The 26,367-nt window shown below is 38.4% G+C and overlaps 1 protein-coding gene and 1 pseudogene across 2 annotated transcripts in view; both read right to left on the bottom strand.

Moving 5' to 3' along the window:
• Positions 1–22,790, bottom strand: part of ZBTB41 (zinc finger and BTB domain containing 41) — a 36,398-nt gene extending 13,608 nt beyond the window's left edge. Inside the window, exons 1-8 of the mRNA XM_080918339.1 lie at positions 21,659–22,790; positions 15,698–15,905; positions 14,846–14,915; positions 12,824–12,971; positions 6,897–7,026; positions 4,901–4,996; positions 3,503–3,609; positions 2,058–2,163 (exon numbers count right to left, since the gene is read on the bottom strand). Of these exons, the coding sequence (XP_080774465.1) occupies positions 2,058–2,163; positions 3,503–3,609; positions 4,901–4,996; positions 6,897–7,026; positions 12,824–12,971; positions 14,846–14,915; positions 15,698–15,905; positions 21,659–22,772 (1,979 nt within the window). The 5' untranslated portion in view covers positions 22,773–22,790. The remainder of the gene's footprint in view (positions 1–2,057; positions 2,164–3,502; positions 3,610–4,900; positions 4,997–6,896; positions 7,027–12,823; positions 12,972–14,845; positions 14,916–15,697; positions 15,906–21,658) is intronic.
• Positions 5,790–6,255, bottom strand: LOC308422170 (large ribosomal subunit protein eL29-like; annotated as a pseudogene). Its single transcript has one exon. The product of its transcript is annotated as a large ribosomal subunit protein eL29-like (transcript).
• Positions 22,791–26,367: the final 3,577 nt, after the last annotated feature.

Below are 26,367 nucleotides of genomic sequence, written 5' to 3'. Positions count from 1 at the left end.
ATCTTTGACAAAGAAGCTAAAACCATGCAGTGGAAAAAAAGACAGCATTTTCAACAAATGGCACCACTGACAGCATGTAGAAGAATGCAAATAGATCTACTCTTATCTCCTTGGACAAAGCTTGAAGTGGATCAAGGACCTCCACATAAAACCAGATACACTCAAAACTAATAGAAGAGAAAGTGGGGAAGAGCCTTAAACACATGGGTACTGCAGAAAACTTCCTGAACAGAACATGAATGGCCTATGCTCTAAGATCAAGATTCGACAAATGGGAGGGACCTCATAAAATTGCAAAACTTCTGTAAGGCCAGAGAACACTGTCATTAGGACAAAACCGCAACCAACAGATTGGGAAAAGATCTTTACTAGTCCTACATCTGATAGAGGGATAGTATTCAATATATACAAAGAACTAAGAAGTTAGACTCCAAAGAATCAAATAACTTTATTAAAAAATAAGGGACAGAGCTAAACAAAGGATTCTCAACTGAGGAAAACCAAATGGCTGAGAAGCACCTAGAGAAATATTAAACATCCTTAGTCATCAGGGAAATTCAAATCAAAACAACTCTGAGATTCCACCTCACACCAGTCGGGATGGCTAAGATCAAAAACTCAGGTGACAGCAGATGATGGTGAGGATGAGAAAAAAGAGAAACACTACTGGGGTTGAAAGTTGGTACAACCACTCTGGAAATCAGTCTGGTGGTTCCTCAGAAAATTGGATTTGAGGACCCAGCTATACCACATCCTGAGCCAAAAGATGTTCTAACATACAACAAGGACACATGTTCCACTAAGTTTATAGCAGCCTTATTAATAATAGCCAGAAGCTGGAAAGAACCCAGATATTCTTCAACAAGGAATGGGTACAGAAACTGTGGTACATTTACACAATGTAGTACTACTCAACTATTACAAAGAATAAGTTCATGAAATTCTTAGGCAAATGGATGGATCTAGAAAATATCCTGAGTGAGGTAACCCAATCAGAAAAAAAAAAAAAACAAACAAACAAACAAAAAAACACCCATGTATGTACTCATTGATAAGTGGATATTAGCCCAAAAGCTTGGAATGCCCAAGATACAATTTACAAACCACATGAAGCTCAAGAAAAAGGATGACCAAAGTGCGGATGCTTTACTCCTTCTTAGAAGGGGGAACAAAAATATTCTCAGAAGGAAATATGGAGAAAAGGTTTGAGGAAGAGACTGAAGGAAAGGCCATCTAGAGACTGCCCCACCTGGGGATCCAGCCAATACACAGCCATCAAACCCAAACAATATTGCTGATGCCAAGAAGTGCATCCTGACAGGAGCCTGATACAGCTGTCTCCTGAGAGACTCTGCCAGAGCCTGACAAATACAGAGGAGGATGCTTACAGCCAACAATAGAACTGAGAACAGGGTCCTTAATGCAGGAGTTAGAGGAAAAAATTGATGGAGTTGAAAGGGTTTGCAACCCCAAAATAACAATACCATCCAACCAGAGCTCCCAGGGATTAAAAACCAACTATCCAAAGAGTACACCCCAGGGATTAAACAACTATCCTGAAAGTATACACGGACAGACCCATGGCTCCAGCCAAACATGTACCAAAGAATGGCCTTGTTGACCATCAATGGGAGGAAAAGTCCTTGGTCCTGCCTCAGTGTAGGGGAATATCAGGGCTGGGAAGCGGGAGGGGCTGGGGGGGTGGGGGGGTGAATACCCTCATAGAAGCAGGCAGAGGGGGAAGGGATAGGGGATATGAATAGGGGGTATCTGAGAAAGGTGATAACATTTGAAATATAAATAAAATATATCCAATAAAATTAGTAAAAAATAAAAGAAAATCAACAACACTGTTTGAATTTTTTTAAAGTTAAGAATAAAGTAAACTTTATCCCTAAATAAAAAATAAATAAAATATGAACCCTGTGTTTTTACTACCCACACAATATAAGTAAAGCTATAATTAGCCCGAAACTTAACACAGACAAAAAAGTCCCGACGCCCTCCATGTGGCACTCTGCCAACGTTGTGAAGAGTCAAGGGGCTGGCACACTCACTTCTGCCACACCTTCTCTCCCAGATGCACACTCTTGTAATGAACAGTGAGGTGATCCCTGCGCCCGAAGCACTTCCCACACTCTTCACACTGATGAGCCTTCTCACCTGAAAACAAAGGCCCGTATCATGATAGACTTTATCAGAATAAACACTTATGCTTTATTTTTCTTTTTCTCTACAGAAATAATGACCAAACGGTAAGAAGATTTGCTGGGAAAAATAACAGAAAAACAAAGATATTTTTTAATCTGAGTCATTTCCTAAATATCACTTACACAAGTATCTTTCCCAAAGAACCTATGCCTAATTTTACAATGTGATGTTCTGATCACATGGAAAAGAAATTAGTAACTTTCTGTGGTAGACATCTAACATTTTTCCTTTCAAATCTAACAAAACAAGGTAAAAATTACTTCAAACCTAAGGTACTGATTATATGTACATTATCTAGACATAAAACACCTCGAATCAACATACATGAAATTCAAATGAGCTACTTAATCTCTTAAAAAAGGAACCTGAATACTTTCAGATTTTTGTACTTTAAGATAGATTCATCTATGGAGATTTCTTACTTTTGCAATGAACCAAAATATAAGTGCAATGGAAAATCTAGTTATCTATTATGACACATCCAAACATCACTGTCTCAGTACCAATGTGAAATTAATGCATGAGACTTCTAGAATTACAAATTTATACTTCCCTTACCTGAAATGAAAATGTGTAATCACAATTAAAATGCCATGAGACCTTTAATCTCTTAGCAGTTACAATGGCTACAATTTGCCTGGCCGGGATCATTAAGAAACCTGTCTGTCACACTTCATAGCTCAGGAAAGTTATTATAAGGATGGTGACCGCCTGTCCCACTGGGCTCCCAGAGACGGCTCCTTCCATTACCGCACTTCACAAAGCTGGATCTACTAATACTTCCTGAACACCAGTCTTAGATGAAAGATTGGTATAAAATTATTTTATACCAGAGTATAAAAATTATAATGTAAAGATCTGAAAACCTGGTCAGGATTATAAAGGCATTCTTTTCTAAACATAAGGCTCAAAATCCAGTACAACAAAAAGTTTTAACACCCAGTTATCATAATGTCCTTTTAATATGCCAAACTTTCACCTGCTTCTCAAATATAATCACAGTGAGAAATGTGGTTCTGTCTCCAGTATTGTTACATGAATCAGCATAATATGCAAATTGTAAAATGAGAATTTATTCAAAACTAAACTTGAAAATTTCAGTAAAGATAATCATGATTCTTTCCCTATTTTCAGATGCTTTTACAGAAAGAATTTAAAAGCAGCATTATGAAGGGGTGATTAACAAATGTCAAGCTACTAAACACCATAGCTAGCATAAACAGAAAGCATTATGTTCTTTACAGTGTTTCGAAGAACAGTTTAGGGAACAGCAATACAAAGTTCAACTTACCTGAATGTATTTTTTTGTGCTTTGTAAGGTGGTCATGGCGAATAAATGTTTTCCCACATTCATCACACTCATACCTTTTATCATCATGATGCACTCGTAGGTGAAGCCTACAAAGATAAAGGAACAGAAACTGCTGAAGCTGCTACAGGAAGAAAATACTTGATTTTGAAAAAATGATGAAAAGAATGAAAGCAGGCTGTCTGCTCAAGCACTTTCACATGTTGTCTGCTCTGCATCAATGACGTTTAGAGTTCTGCCCCATCTTCTAAACTAAGATCTCAGGGTTTCTGTTCACCTTTCTGAAGGAGTACTCTGGAATGTGCACACCCCATATCAGTTCTAGACACTTCCTAAGTACTTGGATCTTACATCTACCTCACCAACTCGACCCAATATTTGGGGGTGTTATTGGTCTGAGTCTCACTATGTATTTCAGGAATTAAAGTCGAACAAATGGGTAAGTACACAAATAAGTCCACAATACTGACAGCTACTGACAGCACCCAAATAAGTGATGGTTATGCTATTCTGCAAAACTGATACCATACATAAACTGATAGCTGATAAGTCACAGTATTTTGAAAGACCTGACTTATAAAAATTACACTTTTACTATTTTATTTTACACTAAAGAATGGTGCTTCAATTTCAAAGACACACAACAAAAGGTTTAGGTTTTTAAATATGACCTCATTTGAATCCTTCTCACTTCCACAGTTCTTGTACACCAAAGTGAAAGGAATAGCTTTCTTGTTACATATCTAAAACAAGTCTTGATTTGACATCAAATGAAGAAAAATTAATCTCTTCATGATTAAAGAGACAACAAATGAAACTATGACCATTAAAGCCAAAGTTGTACTAATTCTAGAGCTCATTAATAAAAATTTAAATTATATGTGCTTCTTAGTAAATGCTACCTATTTAGAGGGAAATTTCCACATGTCCAGAACCTTCAGTTATGGTTACTCAGATAGAAAATAATTAAATAAGTAACAATGCACATATGGCCATCTAAATCGAGAATTCCAGAGTGCTTAATCTTATACTATTTCTACATTAAATCCATTCTTCTATAACAAAGAATAAAAAAAAAATACTCAAAGCTTGAAACACCATAGTTTGAATAATACTTTCACTCAAAAACAAATGTTTAAATAATGAGAGCTCAATAAAAAGTTTGGTAAAGTTGGTAATAACAAAAATGTACTATTTTATACACAGAATTAAGATAATTAAGTTGTAGAAACAGTAGTCTAGTCAGTAAAGTGTTTTCCCTAACTACATATCCTAAGTCTAAGAAAGGGCTTTAACTGAGCAAAGCACTTACAGTAAAACGGAACTAAAGGCAACCTGTAATTTTACCTCACTTAATCCAGAGAAGGTGAGGTGACTGACCTGTATGAGCTTCCATGACGAAAACTTTGCCCACAGATACTACAGAGGTGAGGCTTCTCCCCACTATGTATTCTCAGATGTTCTTTCAAAGTAGTTCTGTGTTTAAAAAAAAAAAAGGAACATATTATATATTCCACAGTCCTTAACCTTATATTTTATAATACAGATACATTATATTCAACTCTTTTAAGGTCAATGTACAAACTAAATACAGGTATCAAACCTCTTACTACAATGGAGAGTTACAGTGTAACTACTTCAGCAAGTACTTGGCCAGAAAACCTGTAGTTCCGACATTCAGAATTTTTCTATACACTTCAAGGGCTAAGTAAGAATGTACAAAACCACTGAGGAAGAAAGACTTCTGCTGGCTCTTCAGGCCACTCTGACTTGGTTTCATGTCAGTCCCGTATCAGGTGACTTCAAAAGGCAGACCATGAGCTGTAACTCTGCCAGCAGATGGTGCTAGTCTACAAGAGCCACTGACACCTGCAGAGTTAAAGATTGTGCCCAGCTCTGTGGAAAATTACCCTGCACAGGGTTTGAAGTTAAGAATAACGGCAGCTAGAGTAAACAGAAAAGTCTTTCTTCATTTTATTCTTTTTCTAATTTTACTTTTGTTTAAACTTTCTGTTTTTATCTGAAGTTATATAAGGGGGAAACAATTTTATAGTTTTCTAATCTGTAAAGATGACTTTATATTAAGTACCACGATTTCCCAACTCCCCTACCATATTCACAATTTATATTATTAAATCAGCATTTTCTTTTTTTTTTTTCTTGTTTCAAGTTTATTTGTAAAAACAGCAGAGGACACTGGTTATCTGTAAATAGTGTGTAGGTGGGTGTCACAGCAGTCCGTCTGTCTTCACTTTGGCAGGGGCCTTTTCTACGGAGCCTTCACAGGGGCCTGGGCACCTTTGGGAGCCTGAGCTGAAGCTGAAGCCTGGGCCTTAGCTGGAGCTTTGGCCTCTGCCTTGGTTTGAACCTTGGGCTTTGGTTGGCAGAGCCTAAGACCCTTGGCTGTGTAGCCTCAAATCCTCTTCCCAAGCTTGGTAAGTGATGAAAGCCAGACAGATGAGTTTTTGGCTGGGGCCCTTTGGCATCTTGGGCTTGATGGCCTCAGGCTTCACAAGGGCCTTGATGGCCTCTGCACGTGCGCTCACTGCCTTTGCACTGTTGGCCTGCATCTTCTTCAGGCCTTTCTTGTACTTCTTTGCAAAACGCATGTTCCTCAGGAACTTGGGATCAACTCCCTTAAGAGATTCGTATCATTGTGACCGGGGTTTCTTGATGCCATTCCTGTGCCATTTGCGGGACTGGTTGTGTGTGGTGTGGTTCTTGGACTTGGCCATGTCTGCACAGTAACCCGAGGCTGTGGCCTAAATCAGCATTTCTATTTCTAGGTGTGGGCTATTTTGCATAGAGTTTCACAATGTAATTCCAGTGACAATAAGCTCACAGGCATCCTGCTTTGGCTTCCAGGCACAGAAGTTACTAAGCTCGGCTTGAAAAATACACAAAAGTGACATCTCGTCTTCAAGAACAGCATTACACACATGCTTAAGTCAGAAACGGTGGCTGGTTTACTTCTCACAGACTCTCATACAACATAGCACTGGCTTTTGGTGAGTTGCTAGCACAGTCCTAACAGTGTTGCCAATGGAATTAGATCACTAAGGGTCCGAAAGGCAGTATGAGCAGGGCCTGTCGATGGAACCCATTTTGCACATTTTGAGAGTTCACAAGGCCATCATGAGATGACAGCAGATTTAAAAATAATAATAATAATAATAATAATAATAATAATAAAGGATATAGTAAGCCAATCATCTAAATTTGCAAGTCCTGATTTCTGTAATTTCTTTCTTGTCTCTTATATTTTAGGCTAAAGCATAATTCAGTACCTTAATTCCCAGGTTAACTAATTCCTATAACAGTAATAATTTATATCACATGTAAGTGCTCAGCTTTCTGAGTGTGCAGATAACGTTACCTTTCTCGTACTGACTTCCCACATATAAAGCAAGTCCATTTTCTCTTTCCACCGTGAGTACATTCTATATGACGTTTCAAATTTCCAGTGTCATTAAATTGACGACCACATATATCACATGGGAAGGGTCCTTTAAAAAAATAGCATGTATTTTTAAATTTAAAGACAGATATTAAATTATTCAACAGAGTTACCACAAATTTGTTCCTACCACCATCAGGCATGGAGATAAAATCCTTAGTGGTCTAAAATTATATTTCTATATTCTCTTGCCCTCTAGGTTGTTTATTCCTGAAAGGCATTTCTAGACCTTAAGCCCAAGTACAAGCTTTTACATCAAAATAAGTATGTAAGTTTTGAATCCTTTAATGTGTTCATTAACTGAAATGGACAATTTCTAGTTTCAAACTAGACTGAACCATAACAAAACACTACATTACTATATGTATAATTTCTATATAAAGTGGCAATGGGAACTTTTCAAAAAGATTAAAAATTAAACAATTCATGGTTTGGAAATAACCTACTGTTCACATAGAACAATGTGTCAGCAACACTGAGAAAACACTGTGACACATTTCTGCTCATTCCTACAAAACTAAACTCACATTTGTCACAGTGACTCGCCATAACACAAAGACCTTACTTGGTTCTGAATTTTACTATCTACTAAAAAAGTAACTGGTATTACTTTTCTACAGAATATGAAGCTAAAACAAAAACACAGTGAAAGGCACGTGGCAGAGACAGCTTAAGGGAACTGGAGGATGGCAGTTCAGAATTTGCAAAAATAAACTGAAGTAGGAATTATGATGAATTAATCACGACAGTACAAGGACAGGATTGAGAACTTGGACATGGATCCATGAACTACGTAAAGCAAATCTGATCCCAGGACGTAAGACATTTCTACATTCAAAATGAGATAAGACTTCAAAACCTATATTACTAATAAGTATGCTAAACACACTCTTAAGTAAAGTGTATATTTCTTTGACCAGGGGATTGAAATTTATTACTTACCAATTCATTCAACAAATGTTTATGACTCATTCAGTTCTAAGAGACCTCCCTCCCCCGTGCCTGCACTGAGGAGAGCAAAGGCAGTATTTGTACAGTTGACAATAAAGTCATGACATATCCAGCCAAGATGAGCCTATATGAGCAAGCAGGAGTGACGTGAAACATTAGCCATCTGCTCATAAAGTCCTTGGGACCTGTACTCTCTTTACAGTTGCTGTCTCCAAGAATGAGGAAGAAACAGAGCATCCACCTTCTGTTATTTATGTGATACTTGCTAGCGTTCTCCAAAAACACTTTTTCCCCCATACTAGATACTCAGTTTTGCATGTAAGCAGCTTAAATCTCAACTCTTTATTTGATGATAAGCTAGAATCTTACCATCAGGTAGAAAGAACTTCAAAAAAACTCTATATTTAGGATAGAATTTTCAGCTCTGAACTTTTTGTTAGTTTATCTGACTATATACCTCACACTTCTAAACACAGATATATTAAAAGCAATCCTTTAACTGTTACAATTAGATTCATTCTCTCTCCCTCTCTTTCTCTCCAACTCTCCCTGTCTCCCTGTCTCCCTGTCTGTCTGTCTGTCTCTCTCTCTCTCTCTCTCTCTCTCTCTCTCTCTCACACACACACACACACACACACACACATACACACACTCACTCAACTCAACAGGACATACAAGACATACAATCCTAACAGAGATAGCACAATAGACAAGACCCACAAAAGCAAGTACTCTGGAGACAGTGATCAAAGACCAAGCTGTTTCAACAGTCAATGCAAGTGCTCTGATTCTCAGCAATCACTCATCTGAAGCTTAAAATAATTCACAGCAATGGACACATGAAGGGAGGGTGAAAACTGGCCTATTACATGTCATTAAATATTTCCTTTGTTGTCTAGTCATTATCTTTATGGAGCTGCAGGTGACTCCTGTGCCTTCCCAGGCCATGCATCTGCTCTAGTACTGAACCACATCACCAGCCACCATTCATTAGCATCATTATTTAAGGGGAGAAGAAAAGAAAAGAAGAAATACTTAAGCCTTTGTTTAATCTTTTTCTTAAATATAATGAAAAATATATAAACACATTATTTTATTTCAAAAACAGATTTCTCAGAGTTCTTGAAAATAATAACTATAGTACTAGAAATAACACATTCAGAGAAAAAGAATATAAACTCAAAACCTATTACAAATGACTTTGTGATGACTGTTTTGGTTGTCAACTTGACTACATCTGGAGTTAACTAAGATCCAAAAAGGAGGGTGCAATTGAGAGAGAATTTTGCTTAATTGGAAAGAGAAGCCTTTAATCTGGGTCAGACCTACTAGAAGCCTATATTAAGAAATGGAAGAAAGAAGTTCATGCTCTTTGCCAGCTTGTTCTCACCTTGCTACCAAGTCCATCTCTTCACTGGCATTAGAGCCTACTTCTTCAGGATTGCAGCACCAAAAGAAGCCAAGCAGTGGTAGCTCATGCCTTTAATCCCAGCACCCAGGAGAGGCAGAGGCAGGCTGACCTCTGAGTCTGAGCTAGCCTGGTCTACAGAGGTTCAGGACAGAGAAACCTATCTTGTAAAACAAATAAACAAGAAGACTAGCTGAGACATCCAGCTTCATGGATTCTGGATTCTTGAATTTGCCATTCATAGCAATGGTTTAATTAGCTAGAACAAAGCCCTTAAACCATTCTAACAAATCCCCTTTACACACACACACACACACACACACACACACACACACACACACACACATACACACATGCACCTCTATATAGAGAGACATAGTTGGACAAATAGCTATAGTTAGATGATAGTTATAAATATAGTCAGAACCTTGATTAATAAATCTTGTTTAATCCACACAGCAACATTTATTAACTTTCTTTGATATATATGAAACTTACAATTTTGAGTGTTCTTTAGATTATACAGTAGGTAGTTCAGCATGGCAGTGAAAACCACTTCACTATGAAGTCTTACTCTTTAAATGATACCATACCTCTAAGTTCTCCTAATAAGTGTCACCTCATAGAGAAATTATACACAGTAACTAAGCATGTGTGAACAGAGAATTATGATTTATTGACTTGCTTGATTACATGCTGCACTGTAATTAAATCAGGAGCCATAATGTCCCTAGACATTAAGGCAGAATTCGTTACATAGCTAGCAGCTGTTTGATAAATGTTTTTTACTACTTTGAACCTTCAGAGTCTTTTCCTAGAGCATTTTTTCATTTACCTTTATAACTAAAACTTTAGCACATGAATTAAACTTCACTGTCTACCGTTTGTATCATTTCCCTTACTGAGACTGGGTAAAATAGACTGGGTATAATAGAAAAATAACAGACTAACAACAAATTACATTTAGAAACATCCTGTTCAAAAGCTCTAATAGCCAGTTCAGCATATGCTGATAGAAAATAATAATGCAGGTTACTTTAAAACTTTTAAGCTCTAAGAGTACACAATGGACTAACTTTATAACTTAGAACTTCTATCTTATATTTTTCAAATAGTGACTACTAAATGATACATTTAATTGAAGTTGATATAAAAAAATCAGAAACAGAAATGGAGGTAGAATCAAAAATTCTCTTTGCCAGATTACGTTTACAAAAAAAAAAAAAATCAACTATAGTTTTCAAATCAAACTAGTAGCCCAATAACAAGCAGGCAGTGTACTGGAAAAATGGCTCAATGAATAGGAATATTTTCTGAGTAGGAATGAGGACCTTACAGTCAAATCACCAGAAGCCAGGTCAAACAGCGCCATCTGGAACCCGAGTGTTACAGGGCAAGCAAAGACAAGATTGGCTAGTGCTTGCTGGTGACCAGCCTAGGTCCAGGCTCAGTGAAAGACACTATCTATAGGGAGTATGCGGAGTGACAGTACAGGCAATAGCACCTTCCTCTGGCTGCTGCATGCACAAATATGTATACACCACACACACCCACAAATGTACAAACACATATACAAAGCAGCTATTCCTGGGATAAAGTATAAAACTAATTTTCTCATATGTAACATGTAATCATTATGTCTCCAACTAGAACTTCTAATAAATTTAAGTTGTTTCTATGATAGCTTTTTAGAATTACTAGGATTGAGCTTAGTCAAAAAACACTTGGAAAATGTTAAGCTAAAGAAAAAGAAACAAAAAACACATATACTATACCTTCTAGAAAAAATGCTTTCTATAGTATAGTCACAAATCACAATAAACCTCGAAGTCATCTGACAACAGATATACACGTTGATCAAAGCAGTAACAGTTCAAGGTCCTTTAACAGTTTTTCATTGACATAATTTTAAAACATCATTTCATCAAAAAATAAAAACACGAAAATAAACCAAGCTACTCTAGTTAAAATGGCTATTGACAAATGCAATACCTAGCACAATTTTCTAGATCAATTCAAAAGCAGATTACTAATTTAATTCTGAAAGATAATACACTACTAATATGCATAAATCTACACTGGTTTTGACAGCTCTTGGTTGGTTCACACCAGACGTTTGTATAAGTGTTTGCTAAGCCCATCCATATAAAAAGGAGTTTGGATCATGCACCACTTCATAACCAAATACTCCAAGAACTAAAGTCTGATAACTCTTCATGAATGCTGAATAATTTACAGCCACCTATGCTCCAGCTTCAAGATATGCAATATTCCCACTCTGTGGCCTCCATAAACACACACAGCAAGAACACACATACACACACATAATTAAAATAATAAAAATTAATCTTTAAAAGAATTAAAAGGATGTTCAGGTCAGAGAGATGGCTCAGAGGTAAAGGTAGTGGCCACTAAATCCCACGAGCTCAGTTCCATCTTTGGGACCCACATGGTGGGAAGAGAAACCAACTTCTACAGGTTGTCTCACTATCACCTCTTAGGCATACCGGGTACGTGACAAGCTCACACAGATATCTACATACTTTTAAAAAGAATTCCCAAAACTCAGCAATAAAAAATAAATAAACCCACTAAACAAAAGGTGTAAAGACTTAACAGAGCACCAAGGATAAACTACAATCACGTGAAAAGATATCCTACACAATGTCTCCACAAAAATACAAATAAAAGCAATGATATAGCAAGCAATTATGGTGGCTTAAATACAGAGTTCTGACAATACCACTAACTACTATAATAATGATGTTCCAATCCTTGCTGGTAAAAATTAAAAATTGTAGATCCATTTTAGAAGACAATTAGAAGACAAACTGTACACATTCTAACAATCCAACAGAGACTTTCTTTAAATTCTTAGGTTTTTATCAACAAAACCTGCAAACAGACAATTACGGTCATTTTACAATTAAGCACCAAAACTTGGAAGTTCATCATTTTTTAAATGTACCATGTGGTGGAGATGCTGATGAGGGATGATGCTATGTATGCAGAGACTGGTAACCATGTGGAGATGCTGATGAGGGATGATGCTATGTATGCAGAGACTGGTAACCATGTGGAGATGCTGATGAGGGATGATGCTATGTATGCAGAAGCTGGTAACCATGTGGAGATGCTGACGAGGAATGATGCTATGTATGCAGAGGCTGGTAACCATGTGGAGATGCTGATGAGGGATGATGCTATGTATGCAGAGGCTGGTAACCATGTGTTGGGAATGCTGACGAGGAACTGTGCTTTGTCTGTAGAGGCTGTCAGTACACTATTTCAATTTTGCCATGAACCTAAAACTATTTTTGAACAAAAAGACATATTTTTGAAATTATAATTGCTCATTTTACAGTTCTATTTCCTCTCTGCACACACGAAAGATTTTTAAGAGGGGAAAGTACAGTTTTAATAACAGTGAGCTCAGAGAGTCAGACAGTCAGTAAGCAGATGACCATTTTACAAAAATGGAACTTACCAAGATGGAACTTCTCTTGATGCTTTAACCGTGCAAACCGGGACTTGAAATGCTCTTCACAATAGGTGCATTTAAAAGGTTTATCTTGTGAATGCAGAATCATGTGTTCTTCCAAGTGTGGCCTTCGAGTAAAAGATTTCTTACAAATCTAAATGAAAGTATATGTAAAATGTAATTACTTTAAGCCTGAATTAAAATATAAAGCTCATTACAAGGATAAAGCATTTAAGTTCAAGAGAAATATCTTCCAACAAAAAAGTTACCAGGAGATAATCGATTTTCTAACTGTGCTAGGAAAGGTGGAATGAGAATCACTAGAATTATAGGCTCGAATTAAGTTAAATTAACCTAAAGACAGATGAATTTCACCACATTGTTTAACATGGCTATAAAATACTCTTAGCATCTTAATTCTAGATAGCAATTTCTCTTACAAAGATAAAAAGGATTTATTTTATACAGGAGTGTTTCGCATGCATATGTGCCTGTGCACCATATGCATTTCTGGTGTCCATGGAGGTTACAGGAGGCTGTTGGACCCATGGGACTGGTTTATGGCTGACTGTGAGAGGTGATGCAGGTGGCAACGGAACCTGAGGCCTTTGCAAGGGCAGTCAGTGCTCCTTGAACTGCTGAGCCTCCTCTCTAGCCCCTGAATACCAATTTTTTAATCCACAAAATAAAGCCAAATTTTATTTCAGGAATTTAAGTCAGGAATAAAAAGATATTTACCATTATTATCAAATTATTTAATTAGGATTATAATTAAATCACAGAGAATCCATCAATGTTTATCTTGAAGTTTTCAGAAATAAAAGATAGTATATAGGAATGTGGTATACATCAGGGACTTAAAAAGAATGAAGATTATTTTACTTCATGCTCAAAAATCCTACAGAACACATATAACTACCAATATTATCATTTTAGAGTTGAGAATGACAAAACCTCATAAAGTGAAGATATTATGTTGTATAGAATCAAAGAAATTAACCTCAATTTCTTGAAGCCACAATCAGAACCAGCAATGATTCTAAAAGTGTGCTACATGTGCACGTTAGTTAGTCTTTAGAATAAAACATAAATAACAAGCAATATTAAATACTAAACTAAATGTACCTAAATAATAAAAAAAAATCTTTAGGAGAGTTACAAAATTAACACAAATATTTTGTTACAAGTCCCACAGAGAAATACAGCCAAATTGCTCTCCCCCAACTCTGTTTTAGGACTGACTGGTTTAACCAATAGCATAGAGTGGAAGTTATGATCTTGGCCCTCAAAGGCCTTAACTATGTTTTCCTGGCTCAACCGCGATCCCTCCCCCCAAACCTGCCCCGTCTCCTCTCCCTCTCTCTGAACCTAGCTGCTATGCTGGAAATGTAAAGAACACCCACGTAGTTTCACAGAGAACAAAAAGAAGGGAGTCTCTTAGTCACTGACATGTCCTTACTAACCTAGCCATCGGGCATCACCATGTTGGCAGCCATATGAGTAAGTCACTGTGAAAGTGCCTCAAAACCAGACAAGATTATCCCATCATTTATAACAACTGAGTTCCTCTGACTAACATCACACAGAACCAAAGAAATACCCAGCGAAGCCTTCACCCCACTTTGGCTCTGAATCCATAAAAAAAAAAAAAAAAACCAGGAAAACAGCAGTTTAAGGTCCCGTAAGATTCAGCATTATATTATATATATTATACAGCAGCAGACAACAGGAATGGGGAGCTAATGTTAATACTTGATGTTCTGCACAGTAATGCTAGAGAGTGCCGTACATAACTATAGATACACAGCATAGTCATTTCGCTAACTCATGCCAGGGGCAGATCAGGGAAAACCACCAACCAAAGCAGAACATCCCCTTCTGACGTGTAAGAAAACTAACACATTACAGGCTAAATTTAAAAAAAAAAAAATTCAATCAACTTTATTTAATAGGTTCTAAAAGTGAGAGACGTTCCATTACTTTAAAGCCAAATTACTTTGATTTTCTAACAGAAATTACAATTCTTACATCACATTTCCAACTCTCACTCTTAGTCTTCTTGATGGAAATAAATTCTTGTGCATTTTCAGGATGAAATCTATCAAAAAAAGAAAATATTGAGAAATACGTTAAACAAGCCTAGATTCCACATGAATTTGTCCACAGTGATTTCAAGACCAGACATTATCCCAGTGTGGTACACAACTCACACTCAGGAAGCTGAGGCTAGAGGATCTAGTACTGGTGGCTAGCCTGTACTACAAACCAAACCTGTGCTTCAAAACATAAAGAACTAGGTATGATTTGTTTACTTTTGGCTTTGTAAATACAGGATTCTCATGCTATAACCCAAACTGGCCTTAAGTTTACAGCAATCCACCTGCCTCAGCCTCACATGTACTGGAATTACAACAATCAGCAACCTTACCCATCTAATATACTGATTCTTCTTATAAACACAGATACATATAGTAAAAATATAGGTCCCATCATTTAAATAATTTTATCCATATATCTAAGTTACACAGAAATTTTAAAAAAGTATATTGAAATGAAAATCTATGCTTTCAGGTATTTAAATTTTCAAAGTTAATATTCAACATTGTATTAAATAAAGTCACAAAGTTTTCTGCACTAAAAGTGAATATGGAAAAGAAATTTTAAAGCCATGAATTTCTGCAGGCATAATTGTCAAAGCTGTATTTTGTTTTTTAAGGGATAATCACAATGCATCTTTAACTTTACATTATCAGTCATATACCTGCTGCATTGCCAGAAGGCTTCATCAACATGAGAAACAACATGAACCACTAACATTTGCTCTTGTGACTGTGTTTACGGCAGAAGCACAGTGACGCCGTTCTGGAAGCCGATACTTGCCTCTTGACGTGCTTGGCTAGCGTCTTCTTGCTTGCATGCAGCTTGTTACAGTACGGGCACTTGTGCTCCTTCTTATGAAACTCTACTTCGTCACTGTGCTTCTTTCTATGGACAGTCAAGTTAGACTTGGTCGAATAACGCTGGTGACAAATATCACACTCAAAAGGCTTCTCACCTGTGTGCACACGGGTGTGGCTCTCATATTTCCCTACAATGGAGAAGATTGAGTTCAAAGTATCTGCTGTGCTCTGACTGAAACACCAAAGTGCAATAAAAAGGCATAGTTTAATAAACTTTATATGTATGTATGTATACACACACACACATATGTATGCACACACACACACACACACACACACAAATTCACATAGGGAACTAAAAAGAAAATTATTTCTAACTAAATGAGCCTCAAAGTCTCACCACTTTGAGCTTATTGCTTAAAGTATACTTTGCCTCAAATGCCTAAGTTGTTAAAAAAGTACTCATTAAATATTTAAAAAATCTGAACAGCTGAAATTTTTCTGAAAAAGTGTTGACAAATTCTAAGTTCTCAATGTATTTTTAAATGTAAAACTAACTTTTACCAAATAACTACTCATCATTTCTCACTGACGATATTCACGACTTACTCTTCCTATGCAGATCCACACACTTGGTGCTCAGGATTGGTACATCTTATTCAACTATCATAAAGAAGAAAAATGTTTACTTATTTTATTATTTTTTTCACAAAAGGCATTCTAGAAAGAATACTACAAACCCAAAATAATTAAAATAACAAATAATTATCTGTATGACCTCTTTATATAAAACTCCTTACAAAAATAAATAAATACAGTATGACTGTGTGTTTAATACTGAAATGCTAAATCCAACACATACAGGTAAAATCTAAGAAAGAAAAGATGAACAGGCATAAAGGACTCCCAGAGTCCCAGACTCCCACATGTGAAACACTTGCTCAAGATCTTTTATCTACTCAGATCCTATCATACAGGTATTAATAAAAGAAATGACCAAGAAATTGTAACAGACTACTCAGCAGAAAAGGACAGCAAAAGAAAGACAAATAGATGGCCCTAATTTATTTATATTCTTATTTAGCATAAAATTCTTTTTGTCACTAGAGGTAAAAGCATCATAGGTGATCACAGGTAATCGATAACCTTGGATAGCAGGAATGGGTGGCCTGGAATAAGTAACTTCTCTGCTTCAAATCTTCCTTATCCAAACAAAACATAGGACTGAAGTTTCCTGCGGGATGATCTTCATCCTCTTATGCATATATGTATCCAGAACCTCCTCAGTTGGCTATGCCCTAGTTAAGCTGAGAATTTAGCCGAATTAGCAGCACTTTATGGAACTGTATCCAATAAATGAATTAACATATACCTGATATTTAAGACAGTTGAGTATCCAGTAAACCCTAATAAACGTCAGCCATTATTATTAGCCTCTTTAGTACATACTCTTAGGATTAGAAAATAATTTATCAACTTCCAAATGCATAAATCCAATTTCCTGTCACAAATGTAACAGGAAGACGAACCTAAAGATGTGAGGCGTAAGAGAAAATGCGTAGCAGCTGCTTACTCTTTACCAACAGCCGTAAAGACCTCACACTAGGGATTAGTCGCATTCTTATTACAGTAAAACTCAAGACTTTTTCTATTTTGAAATAAAAATTAAGGTTATGTTTTAACTACTAAAACCATTAAATAGGAACAGTTAAACTTAAAATTTTAATTGACTATTTAAGAATTGATTATTCACCTTCTTAGACCATTAAAAAGATTAATAGAAAAAAATGTAAATAGCTCAAAGTAGGCAAATACAACAGTGGGGGGGGGGGCGCGTGAGAGAGAATGTGAGGGTGCTTGCTCATGTATGTGTTCACATGCCAGACCTGAGTAAAGCACTGTCTTCTTCAAGGCTCTCCACTTTGTCTTGAGACAGGGTTCTAAATGAATAAATTTGCTAGTTTTATTAACTAATCCATTAACTAATCTGGTGGCCAGCCAAGGTTGGCCTCCACCTGTCTCCATCTCTCAATTCTGGACTTCTAGGCACACACAGCCATGTCCAGCTTCTTATGTGGGACTCAATTGAAGGCATCTGGTCTTCAAATTGGCAGAGCCTTTTCCCCATCCCCCAAATCTACTGATTTTTTTTTTTTTAATTTTGGAAATATAGTAAATTGTGACTTTTTTCTAAACTGCATGATTTTTAGAATAAAAATTTAAATGATTTATAAAAGAATAAATAAAATAAATGTGATGATGTCAAGAGACCAAGAAAAATTCTCATAACATTAAGAATCATGGAAATGAAAAAGTTCAGTTATAAACTCAAGGTTTACGCACATCCATACTGCAGTGTGTGGTACCCATGGATTTAAAATTCTGAACAAGAACAGACAAGCCTGAGGGAAACCTCGTCTCAGAAGATCCAAGGGGGTCTCCAGAGAGTAACAAAAACACAAAAACAAAAAGAAAAACCAAAAAACCAAACCAAAACGAAACAAAATGTAAGCCCCCGATAAATCTCACATTTAAAGCAACTGGCAGGAGTGTAGCATATAAAAAGGACACTCCTCAATAGAAACAACTAATATTCACAACCTATATTCACGTCTTCATGTTTTATGTGTTAGACGCTCAATAACCATATTTAAAATCAGCATGTTCTCTTCATACTTATCAGTCTCTCCTTTAAAAATAGAAAACATCTTACAGTAAAAACCTGCATACAGTCATTTTCTGAACTAAATCTCAGTAAAAAAGTGTCTCCAAGTGGTAGGAAATCATGTTCTCACATGAATAAATTTGCCTTGATGTGTTTCTAAGTTAATTCCTCATATGTCTCAGCAAAAATTATTTTTCAAATTTTATATTCAGGTTTTGTAAAGTGTCACTAAAGTTAGCCTACAGATATTTCTAATCTGACATTGCTTTTCTCAATCATACCTATTCATATAGCAGACCCAACCAAGTAGAGAAACAAAATATTTAGTTGTAGAGAATTACAGCAGTGTTACAATTAGCTAAGACTCAAGCAGAACCCCTATCTAAATAGACTGAATGAACTCATGTTTAATAAAGAGAAGGGATTCAAAACAGTTTTGTCTCTAGAGAAGATTAGATTTACTCCAAACAGGATTTTAGCTCTCTACAGGAAACAAAACATATAAATTATCCAAATTTCTCTCTTACCCCATCTGTCATCCCTCTAGTTTGCTTTTTACCCAGTAGGTTTTTGGTACAAGGGGCAGCAAGGTCAAAGGACTTATATTTACATGAGAATCGGATGCGGGGTGGACAGCTGGGAGCCTATGGAAAGACATAACTAGATCAGGAGTGCTCCTTGCAGCACCAGAAAGAATAAAAGATCCAAGTAATGGAACCAAATCTCTGGGTTATGTGCTGTGCAGCTAACAGTCCCGGCAGAATCTCAGTGCTCATCTCTTGCTCTCATAAATGCAGCCAAGATTCAAATCTTAGAAGATTAAGAACCCTTACTGGGTCCACACAAGCCAAGGTAAACCCACACAGCATCCTTTAAACTTAGTTCAGGCCTGTACAAACTTGCTGGCTAATGTTAATGATCTAGAATATGCAAACCACACTAACAGAGCCAGCATCGATTTAGGTAGGCCAGCAAAATGATTATCAAAAGTCTAAGATGGACAATTGTAAAGTCCTATAAAAGGAATGAGCCCGGTTTAAGAACTAGAGAGTGGCTAGCAAATGGTCTTCAGATTAGACATTCCTAGTCTATCTTCTACATCCTCTTTCCATTTTAGCTGGGCCAGTTGCTCTGTGGACATTCACCACAAATGCTGCCCTCACCCCACTTTTCACCACCGATGCCTTTTCTTCTGAATCCAAGCAGCATCATGTTGCTGCCTCTCTGCTTCCTTGTTGCCTCCTTGGCTTTCTCATTTCCTTGCCTAACGTCCATATTCACACTGAAGCCACACTGCTGCGGCTGTAACTCTGTAACCTACTTAACTCTTAGTCCCTGTGGTTTTTATCTATGTCTCTCCACTTACCTGAGAGACACCCAAACCATAGCAATTTCTAAAACATATAATGCCTTCATACCTTGTGAACACCACTCTATGCTGTATGTTTGAGGTTCAATACTACCTGTCCTGTGAAGGTACTCATCTCTGTATTTATCCTGATAAAATTAACTTTATTGTATTATGATAACGTTTTACATGTACTCAGACACTTGAGGAGAGCCAATATGTCATTTCATGTCTGTTTAACAGTGCCTGGCAGCCATGCAATGTTAAATTAATGATTACCAAGGGCAGCTAACATTCTCTGTAGTATTTAAGTGGTTCCCCAGAACCATCCATTTAATTCACAACACCCATACAGTTAACAGCTCATCTCGTTCCACTAATGAGAAGGGAAACCCCACGCAGGTCCAACAACTCATGCAAGGCCTAGATCTAAAATCCAGCAGTGTAACCCTATAAAAGATAAAGCTTTTCAATGAGCATAAAGATATAAACAAGTACTAGATAGACAGTCAGACAAACAGGGATGCTAATGGAATGGCCATAAGGAAGAACAAGTGAACAAAGCCCCAGTGTGGTCAAACATTAGAAAGGCAAGAGTGGAACGTAAAGTTCATTTTGAAAACTAAGTTGGAAATAACCCTAGACTGGAATCTACTGATTCACATAAGAGAGGGAATTAATTTGGGAAAAGATATTTGTAAACTTCTTGGTTTATTAGCTTCAATCATAGGTAGTATTTTCTGAATTCATGTGAATAAAACTCAGTTTCCCAGTGGCATTAAAAGGGCACTCCTAAGGTAACTTGTTTATAAAGTGACTTGAGGAAAAGCTAGGTTTAGAGGAATTAACTATATTTCTAGTACTAATACAGAATTACATTAAAACAGACTTGTGTTATAGTTTTCCAAACTTACTGGAGCTCAAAGCCCTCTCTCAACACAGTCCCTCACAGGCTGACTAGTCATGGAAAACAGTCTGAGACCCATGGGCTCCACCTATAATGGCCATAGTGAACTGACCCTAGCTCACTGATTTGAAAGTCAGATAAGGCTAATTAAAGTTTGTACATACCATAAACAGGGAGTACAAAGTCTAAGATGTATAGGAAGATAAAATGTTCCAAGATAAGTGTTCCCAGGTATTTCAGCCCCAAAAAGCTGCTCTGTGTATATCCTCATACTGATAGAGCTACAGATATTTGCTACTGGGATTGACAAGATTCTTGTGCACACACACTCTTCCCATTGCCTAAGTCATTCAGAAGTTGTTTCATTTCTGTGTATGAAAGAGTAAATTATTAATAATCATTAATTGGATTCTGCAAAGTATTATTAGAAATACATTCAAGAGGTATTATAAAAGCAAAGAAAAAAGAAAAAAAATTTCACTGTAAAGTCAGTCTATACCTACTTTGATAGCAAATGATTACAAATATCTTAGAAAACAAATTTTAACCTAGACAAAGAGCATACACAACCTAGTACAAAACAGTCATATAGCAAACTGCTTGATTTCTTTTCCAAGGTCAGATTATGCTAAGGTTGTTATAATCGTTTTATGTGCAGAGTGTACCTAATAATATTATAATGTACATGTAACTCAAAACTACTAACAATTCTAAAGTAAACAGGTTTATAGATCAAAGCTATACAGAATAACTGCTCATATTCTGGAGTCTTTCTTCCAAATACAGAACCTGTAACCTGTTCAAACATGATGAAGAAAACACAAAAGGGTAATACAAAATTATTTCTGGTCCACAACAAATTTAAAACAACAAAGTGCTGAAAAACCGGAGCATGTTCCCTCCATAACTCTTCTTAAATGTTCTTTTCAAAGTTCAGTTTTTAATGATTACCCCCCCCGGGGGGGGGGGGTCAAAGCCACTAAGAGTAACTGATTAAAGCTAGCAAACGGGCTTGCCTTACCTATCCGGTCAAATGTCTTATCACATTTGGGACACTGCAGGATTTTCTTATTGCTGTTCTGAATGATTATGGGAGCTAACCCTTCATGGATGCTTCCTGCAGAGTCAGCAGCCTCGGGTTCCTCTTCTGCACCATGATCTTTGTCACTCTGCTCCGTGTCAGACTCATCTGACACCTCCTCCTCCAGCTCTTCGTCTTCTGCATTAAATTCACTTCCAGGATCCTCAGAATCATGTCTATCTGACCTCTCCTTATCAAAATGTTCCTGATTCAAGTTATCTGATCCCTCCCCACTTTCCTGTTCATCGTCACTGGTGTCCTCAAACTTAACAGGACACTTCGGATTCCTCTTGGACCTCCGAGTGGAAAAACTTCGCTCCAACATTTTTAACCCATGTTTCTTCCCCAGTAACAGGGACCTGTGAGTTTTAGCTAAATGGTTCTCTAAGGACTTTTTGTAGCAGAAATGCCTACTACAAAATTTGCACTGATGATTATTTGGTAGTCTTCCGGTTAATTCATTTAGTGTTTCTTCCGGCGACTTTTCCGTTAGCTCTGCCTGAAACGTAGCAACGCTTTCATTGTTCAGCAGCTTGACCGCGTCTATAATGTCCAAAAATTTTGCAGCCTCCAAAACAAGAGGTATTTCGTATTTGTACACAAAAAACTCTGATGTGTAGAGAAACTCAAGCAAATGCTGAAAAACTGAATGCGTTACGTGATCCAGGGTGACGACATCAGTGCTTGGATTTTTGCTCAAGCACGCATGAAAATAACTACTACCAACAGCAACTACTACTTTATGCGCACAAAACTCCTTTCCTTCTACTATGATAAGTAAATCACAGAAAGACGGCTGCTTCTGCCTGTCATCGTTCAAATACTTGAGCAGATTCTTATTATACTGCAAAGAACTCAGAAGCTTCCTCTGATCCGGAGACGGAGGAAGTTCCTGGCAACACTGAAGAGCGGCTTCAGGGGTTGGTCTTTCTGTCGACTGAGTATAGGTCACTTGGCCACACTCCCCAGCAGCATTTTCTTCTGAAGACTCTTTATGAATGCCTAGATGGATCTTCTCGTCAAGGTTTGAAGCAACCTTTCTCCTTTTCTTCATTGCAGTACGGCAATTTTTGAACAAGAGACTTCATAAGTGACTTAATGAGATTTATGACACAAAACTAGATTGTCTTGAACGACAGCTTCTGAATGGGGCGTGCCCCACCATTTCATGGTCTGCAAAACAGGGAGAATCACGTAAGAGCTCCACAGCACAGCAATCTTAAATACCCAAAGGTGTTGTCAACTAGTCTTCCCTACATTGTAACTAAATTACAAAAGGGACATTGCATTCACTGGCAGCTCAGATTTTTAGGGCAGACAACCGGCTGGGCTCGGTTTGGGAAAGAAAACCAACAAAAGAATTAAGTGAAGGCACAGCACACCTTCCAGGCCTGAATGGGGTGGAAAGAACAGAACACAGAGAGCACTATCCCGCCGAGGCTGCAGACCTTGCAGACTGGCCGGCCGGGACCGCAGTCCCAATTTGGGTGCTGGGACAGTGACAATAAGACCAGCGCGGCCGCGAAAAGCAAGTCTCCATTAGCATGCTTTCCCCGGGCAAAGGCGGCGTGGCTCCAAAGAGACAGACCTTCCGAAATCCACTAGACAGGGCGGTCCCAGGAGGGGCGCGGAGAGTGGGGTCAGCACGGGCGACGACTGCAGGAAGCGAAGCCTTCCCAGGCCCGGGTCGGCGGGGACCGCGATCGCCCGTGACCCTTCCCTCCCAGGCTGTCCGGGCAAGCGCCCCACAGGCCCATTACCGGGATCCCCGGGCTCCCGCGCCGGCTCGGGGCCGCCCAGCTCCGATCCCCCGCGCGCTCGCGCCCACCCACTTCCGGGTCCGGCCCCCCACCTCATCCACCTCGGCGGCGCTCCTTCCCCTCGCGGAGTCCCGCCGCCGCCGCTCGCCGGGCACGTCAGCCGCGCGCAGCCGCCCAGCCGCCGCGAGAGGCCGGCAAGCCGGGGCGTCTGCCAGAGCGCATGCGCGCGCCTTCCTGCCCCCGCGCATGCTCCGTGAGCTTTCTTTGCCGCCCTGGGTGCCCTACCGGGATTCCAGGTCCGTTATACCCGCTTTTGGTGGGCGACTTAGGGGCTTTCGTTAATTGAACCAGAAAAGCTCGGCTAGAGGAGGGGAAACGAAGGTAGCTGTGATGAGGAGTTAGAGGGAACTGGCGCCGTGACATGGTGTGTTTCCAGTTTGGCACCAAACAGCCACCTCCTCCGGAAGGCTGCCCCTGTCCACAGTGGCAAACACCCAAGTGCGGGCTGGAAGTAGTTGTGGTGTGGTTTTCTAAGACTTACATACACGTAAGATGTAAGCACACGGAAAATTGTGGGGTTTGTTTTTATTAACTTACTAGGAACAGAAGATGCGCATATAGGTGTGAAGCTGAGGAAAGGACAACCAAACCTCTAAGGGACTTAGAGCCTCAGTACCCCCACTGGGCGTCTCGGACAGAATGCCCAGTGGACCGATATTGCCCGTCTGGCGATGAAGGTTCTAGAGCTTTTTGGTACAAACCTAAGGGGGACAAATGAAACAAAGGTCGTGACCAACTGAAATAAACACCACCACCACCCCCTTCCCTTTTACCTGTAACCCTACTCTCTTCATAACTCTAAATCTAAAAAGGTTACCCTCTCATTAGAAAATGCAGGGCAAGGACATACCGAGTAGGGGGATGCCTCAGCTCTGCCTTGCTTGAATAGACATCGCAGTATAGACATACTGAAAAGGCCGATTTGTAGATGGCTCTCTAGAAATGTGCTGTGTGCCCCGTCCTATCCCTTAGCCAAGACTGATATTAGGCAAATAAGCAGTTTGTCCCTCCTGTGTTTTCACCCCAGAACAATTGGGAGTGAAGAATGGATCGTCCACTCTAGCAAAAAAATTCAAGCTTATTGGTCCTTTCCTGTGGATTTTACAGTTTGAAAACCTGAAGACATGACAGCTCCTACGTATGGTTGAAAAGAAAGTTTATTGTACAAGTGTATTAAGTGAGAAAGAGAACAGCCAGAAGTATCTGGAAGGGTCCAGATCAAACCGGGCCATGGGAGGGGTGGGCAGAGAAGAGAGAGGAATGCTAAGTGGAGCATAGGACCAAGAGGCCACAAGCAGTCCAGGAGACCAAGAAGGGAACAGGAGCCATAGAGCAAGAGTCCAAGAGATCCTGTACTCAAAATGGCCAGGGTTATATAGGTATCAGAGAAGCTAAAGGAAGGGAAACAGTTCAGAGACTTGCAAGATTTAGTGTAGGGGCCCAGGTAGGTCAGTCAGAATGACTTCTTAGTAGATACTTGAGATGCTGAGAATCGAGCAGCCAGCATCTGTTTTTATGTGTTGAATAGCCAGCGCAGCCATTTGCCCCTAACTTGAGACCTAACAACGGTATGGCCTAATTTCCGGAACTAAATCTTATCAACTTTAATTCTTTGTCCTGTTTATGCCTCTCTGGAAAATAAGAAGCAAAAGTTATAAACAATGTCTTGACAATGTCCTCAGCCACATAGCCCCGAGATGGTCTGAAGTTGCCTAAGAGCTTGCAAGGACCAGCCAAGAAGGAAGAATTCTTACAGACACAAATTCCCAGTGTCTTCATGTTGTTGAGATGTCATGGTCTTAGCACCCCTGCAAGGTGTTTCATGGCTTTTTTTTTTTTTCAAAAAAATCAAAAGTATTTTTATATTCATGCAATTAATTGTCCATAAAAATTACATTGTGACAGGAATGTAACATTTTGAACTTAACAAATTTGCTTTTTAATAACATGGCAAATATGACATGCAATCTTAATTATGTTCAACTTGTATGCAAATTCTCTCCTACTCGAATAAAAAAATGTTTCTGCCTCTGGTTATAAATCATTTTTCTTTTCTCTTTTTCTGCATTTTAAAATTCTTACAGGGCATTAAAATTCTTTTTATGGCATAAACTACACCAAGGCCAGACATTTGTTAAATTTGACTCAAAAGCCATTGTTCTCTGACCTCTCGGGCACTTAGAAAATGAACAAGCCAATAACTGAAAGTTGCTCTCTTAGATGCTCTATACAGGATAACCAACTCTCCAAACTGGATAATTTATACATGATCTAGTTTATTTCTCATATGTCTAGAATGTGAGTGCGGTGGTTTGAATACACTTGGTCCATGCAAGTGGTAGTATTAGGAGGTGTGGCTTTGTTGGGGTAGGTAACTGTCACTGTGGGGTGGCTTTGAGGTCCTATGCAAAAGCTCTACCAGTATGGAAGAGAGCCTCTTCCAAGGTACCTGCAGAATAGAGTACTCTCCTGACTGCCTCCAGATCAATATGTAGAACTTTCATCATCTATTTCTTCCTTAATGTCTTTGTCCAGAGATTTGAAGTTCTTGTCATACAAATTTTTCACTTGCTTAGTAAGACTTACATCAAGATTGTATTATCTGTGGCTATTGTAAAGGATGCTGCCCCCCACCCATTTCCTTCTCAGCCCATATAATATTTGTACAAAGGAGTGATACAGATTTTTTTGAGTTGATTTTTGTATCCAGCCATCTTGCTGAAGGAGTGCTCTGGAAGGTATTTTGGAGTCAACTTGTGTTATGAAGTCACTGTTGTTTAACTTGTGAATAGCGATACTTTGCTTTCTTGATTTCCCCCTTGGTCCCCC

This window comes from Micromys minutus, assembly GCF_963924665.1.
Source record: "Micromys minutus genome assembly, chromosome: 6".
Lineage (NCBI taxonomy): Eukaryota > Metazoa > Chordata > Mammalia > Rodentia > Muridae > Micromys > Micromys minutus.
The sequence above is the reverse complement of the archived record's forward strand: the minus strand, read 5'-3'. Positions and strand labels throughout refer to the sequence as shown.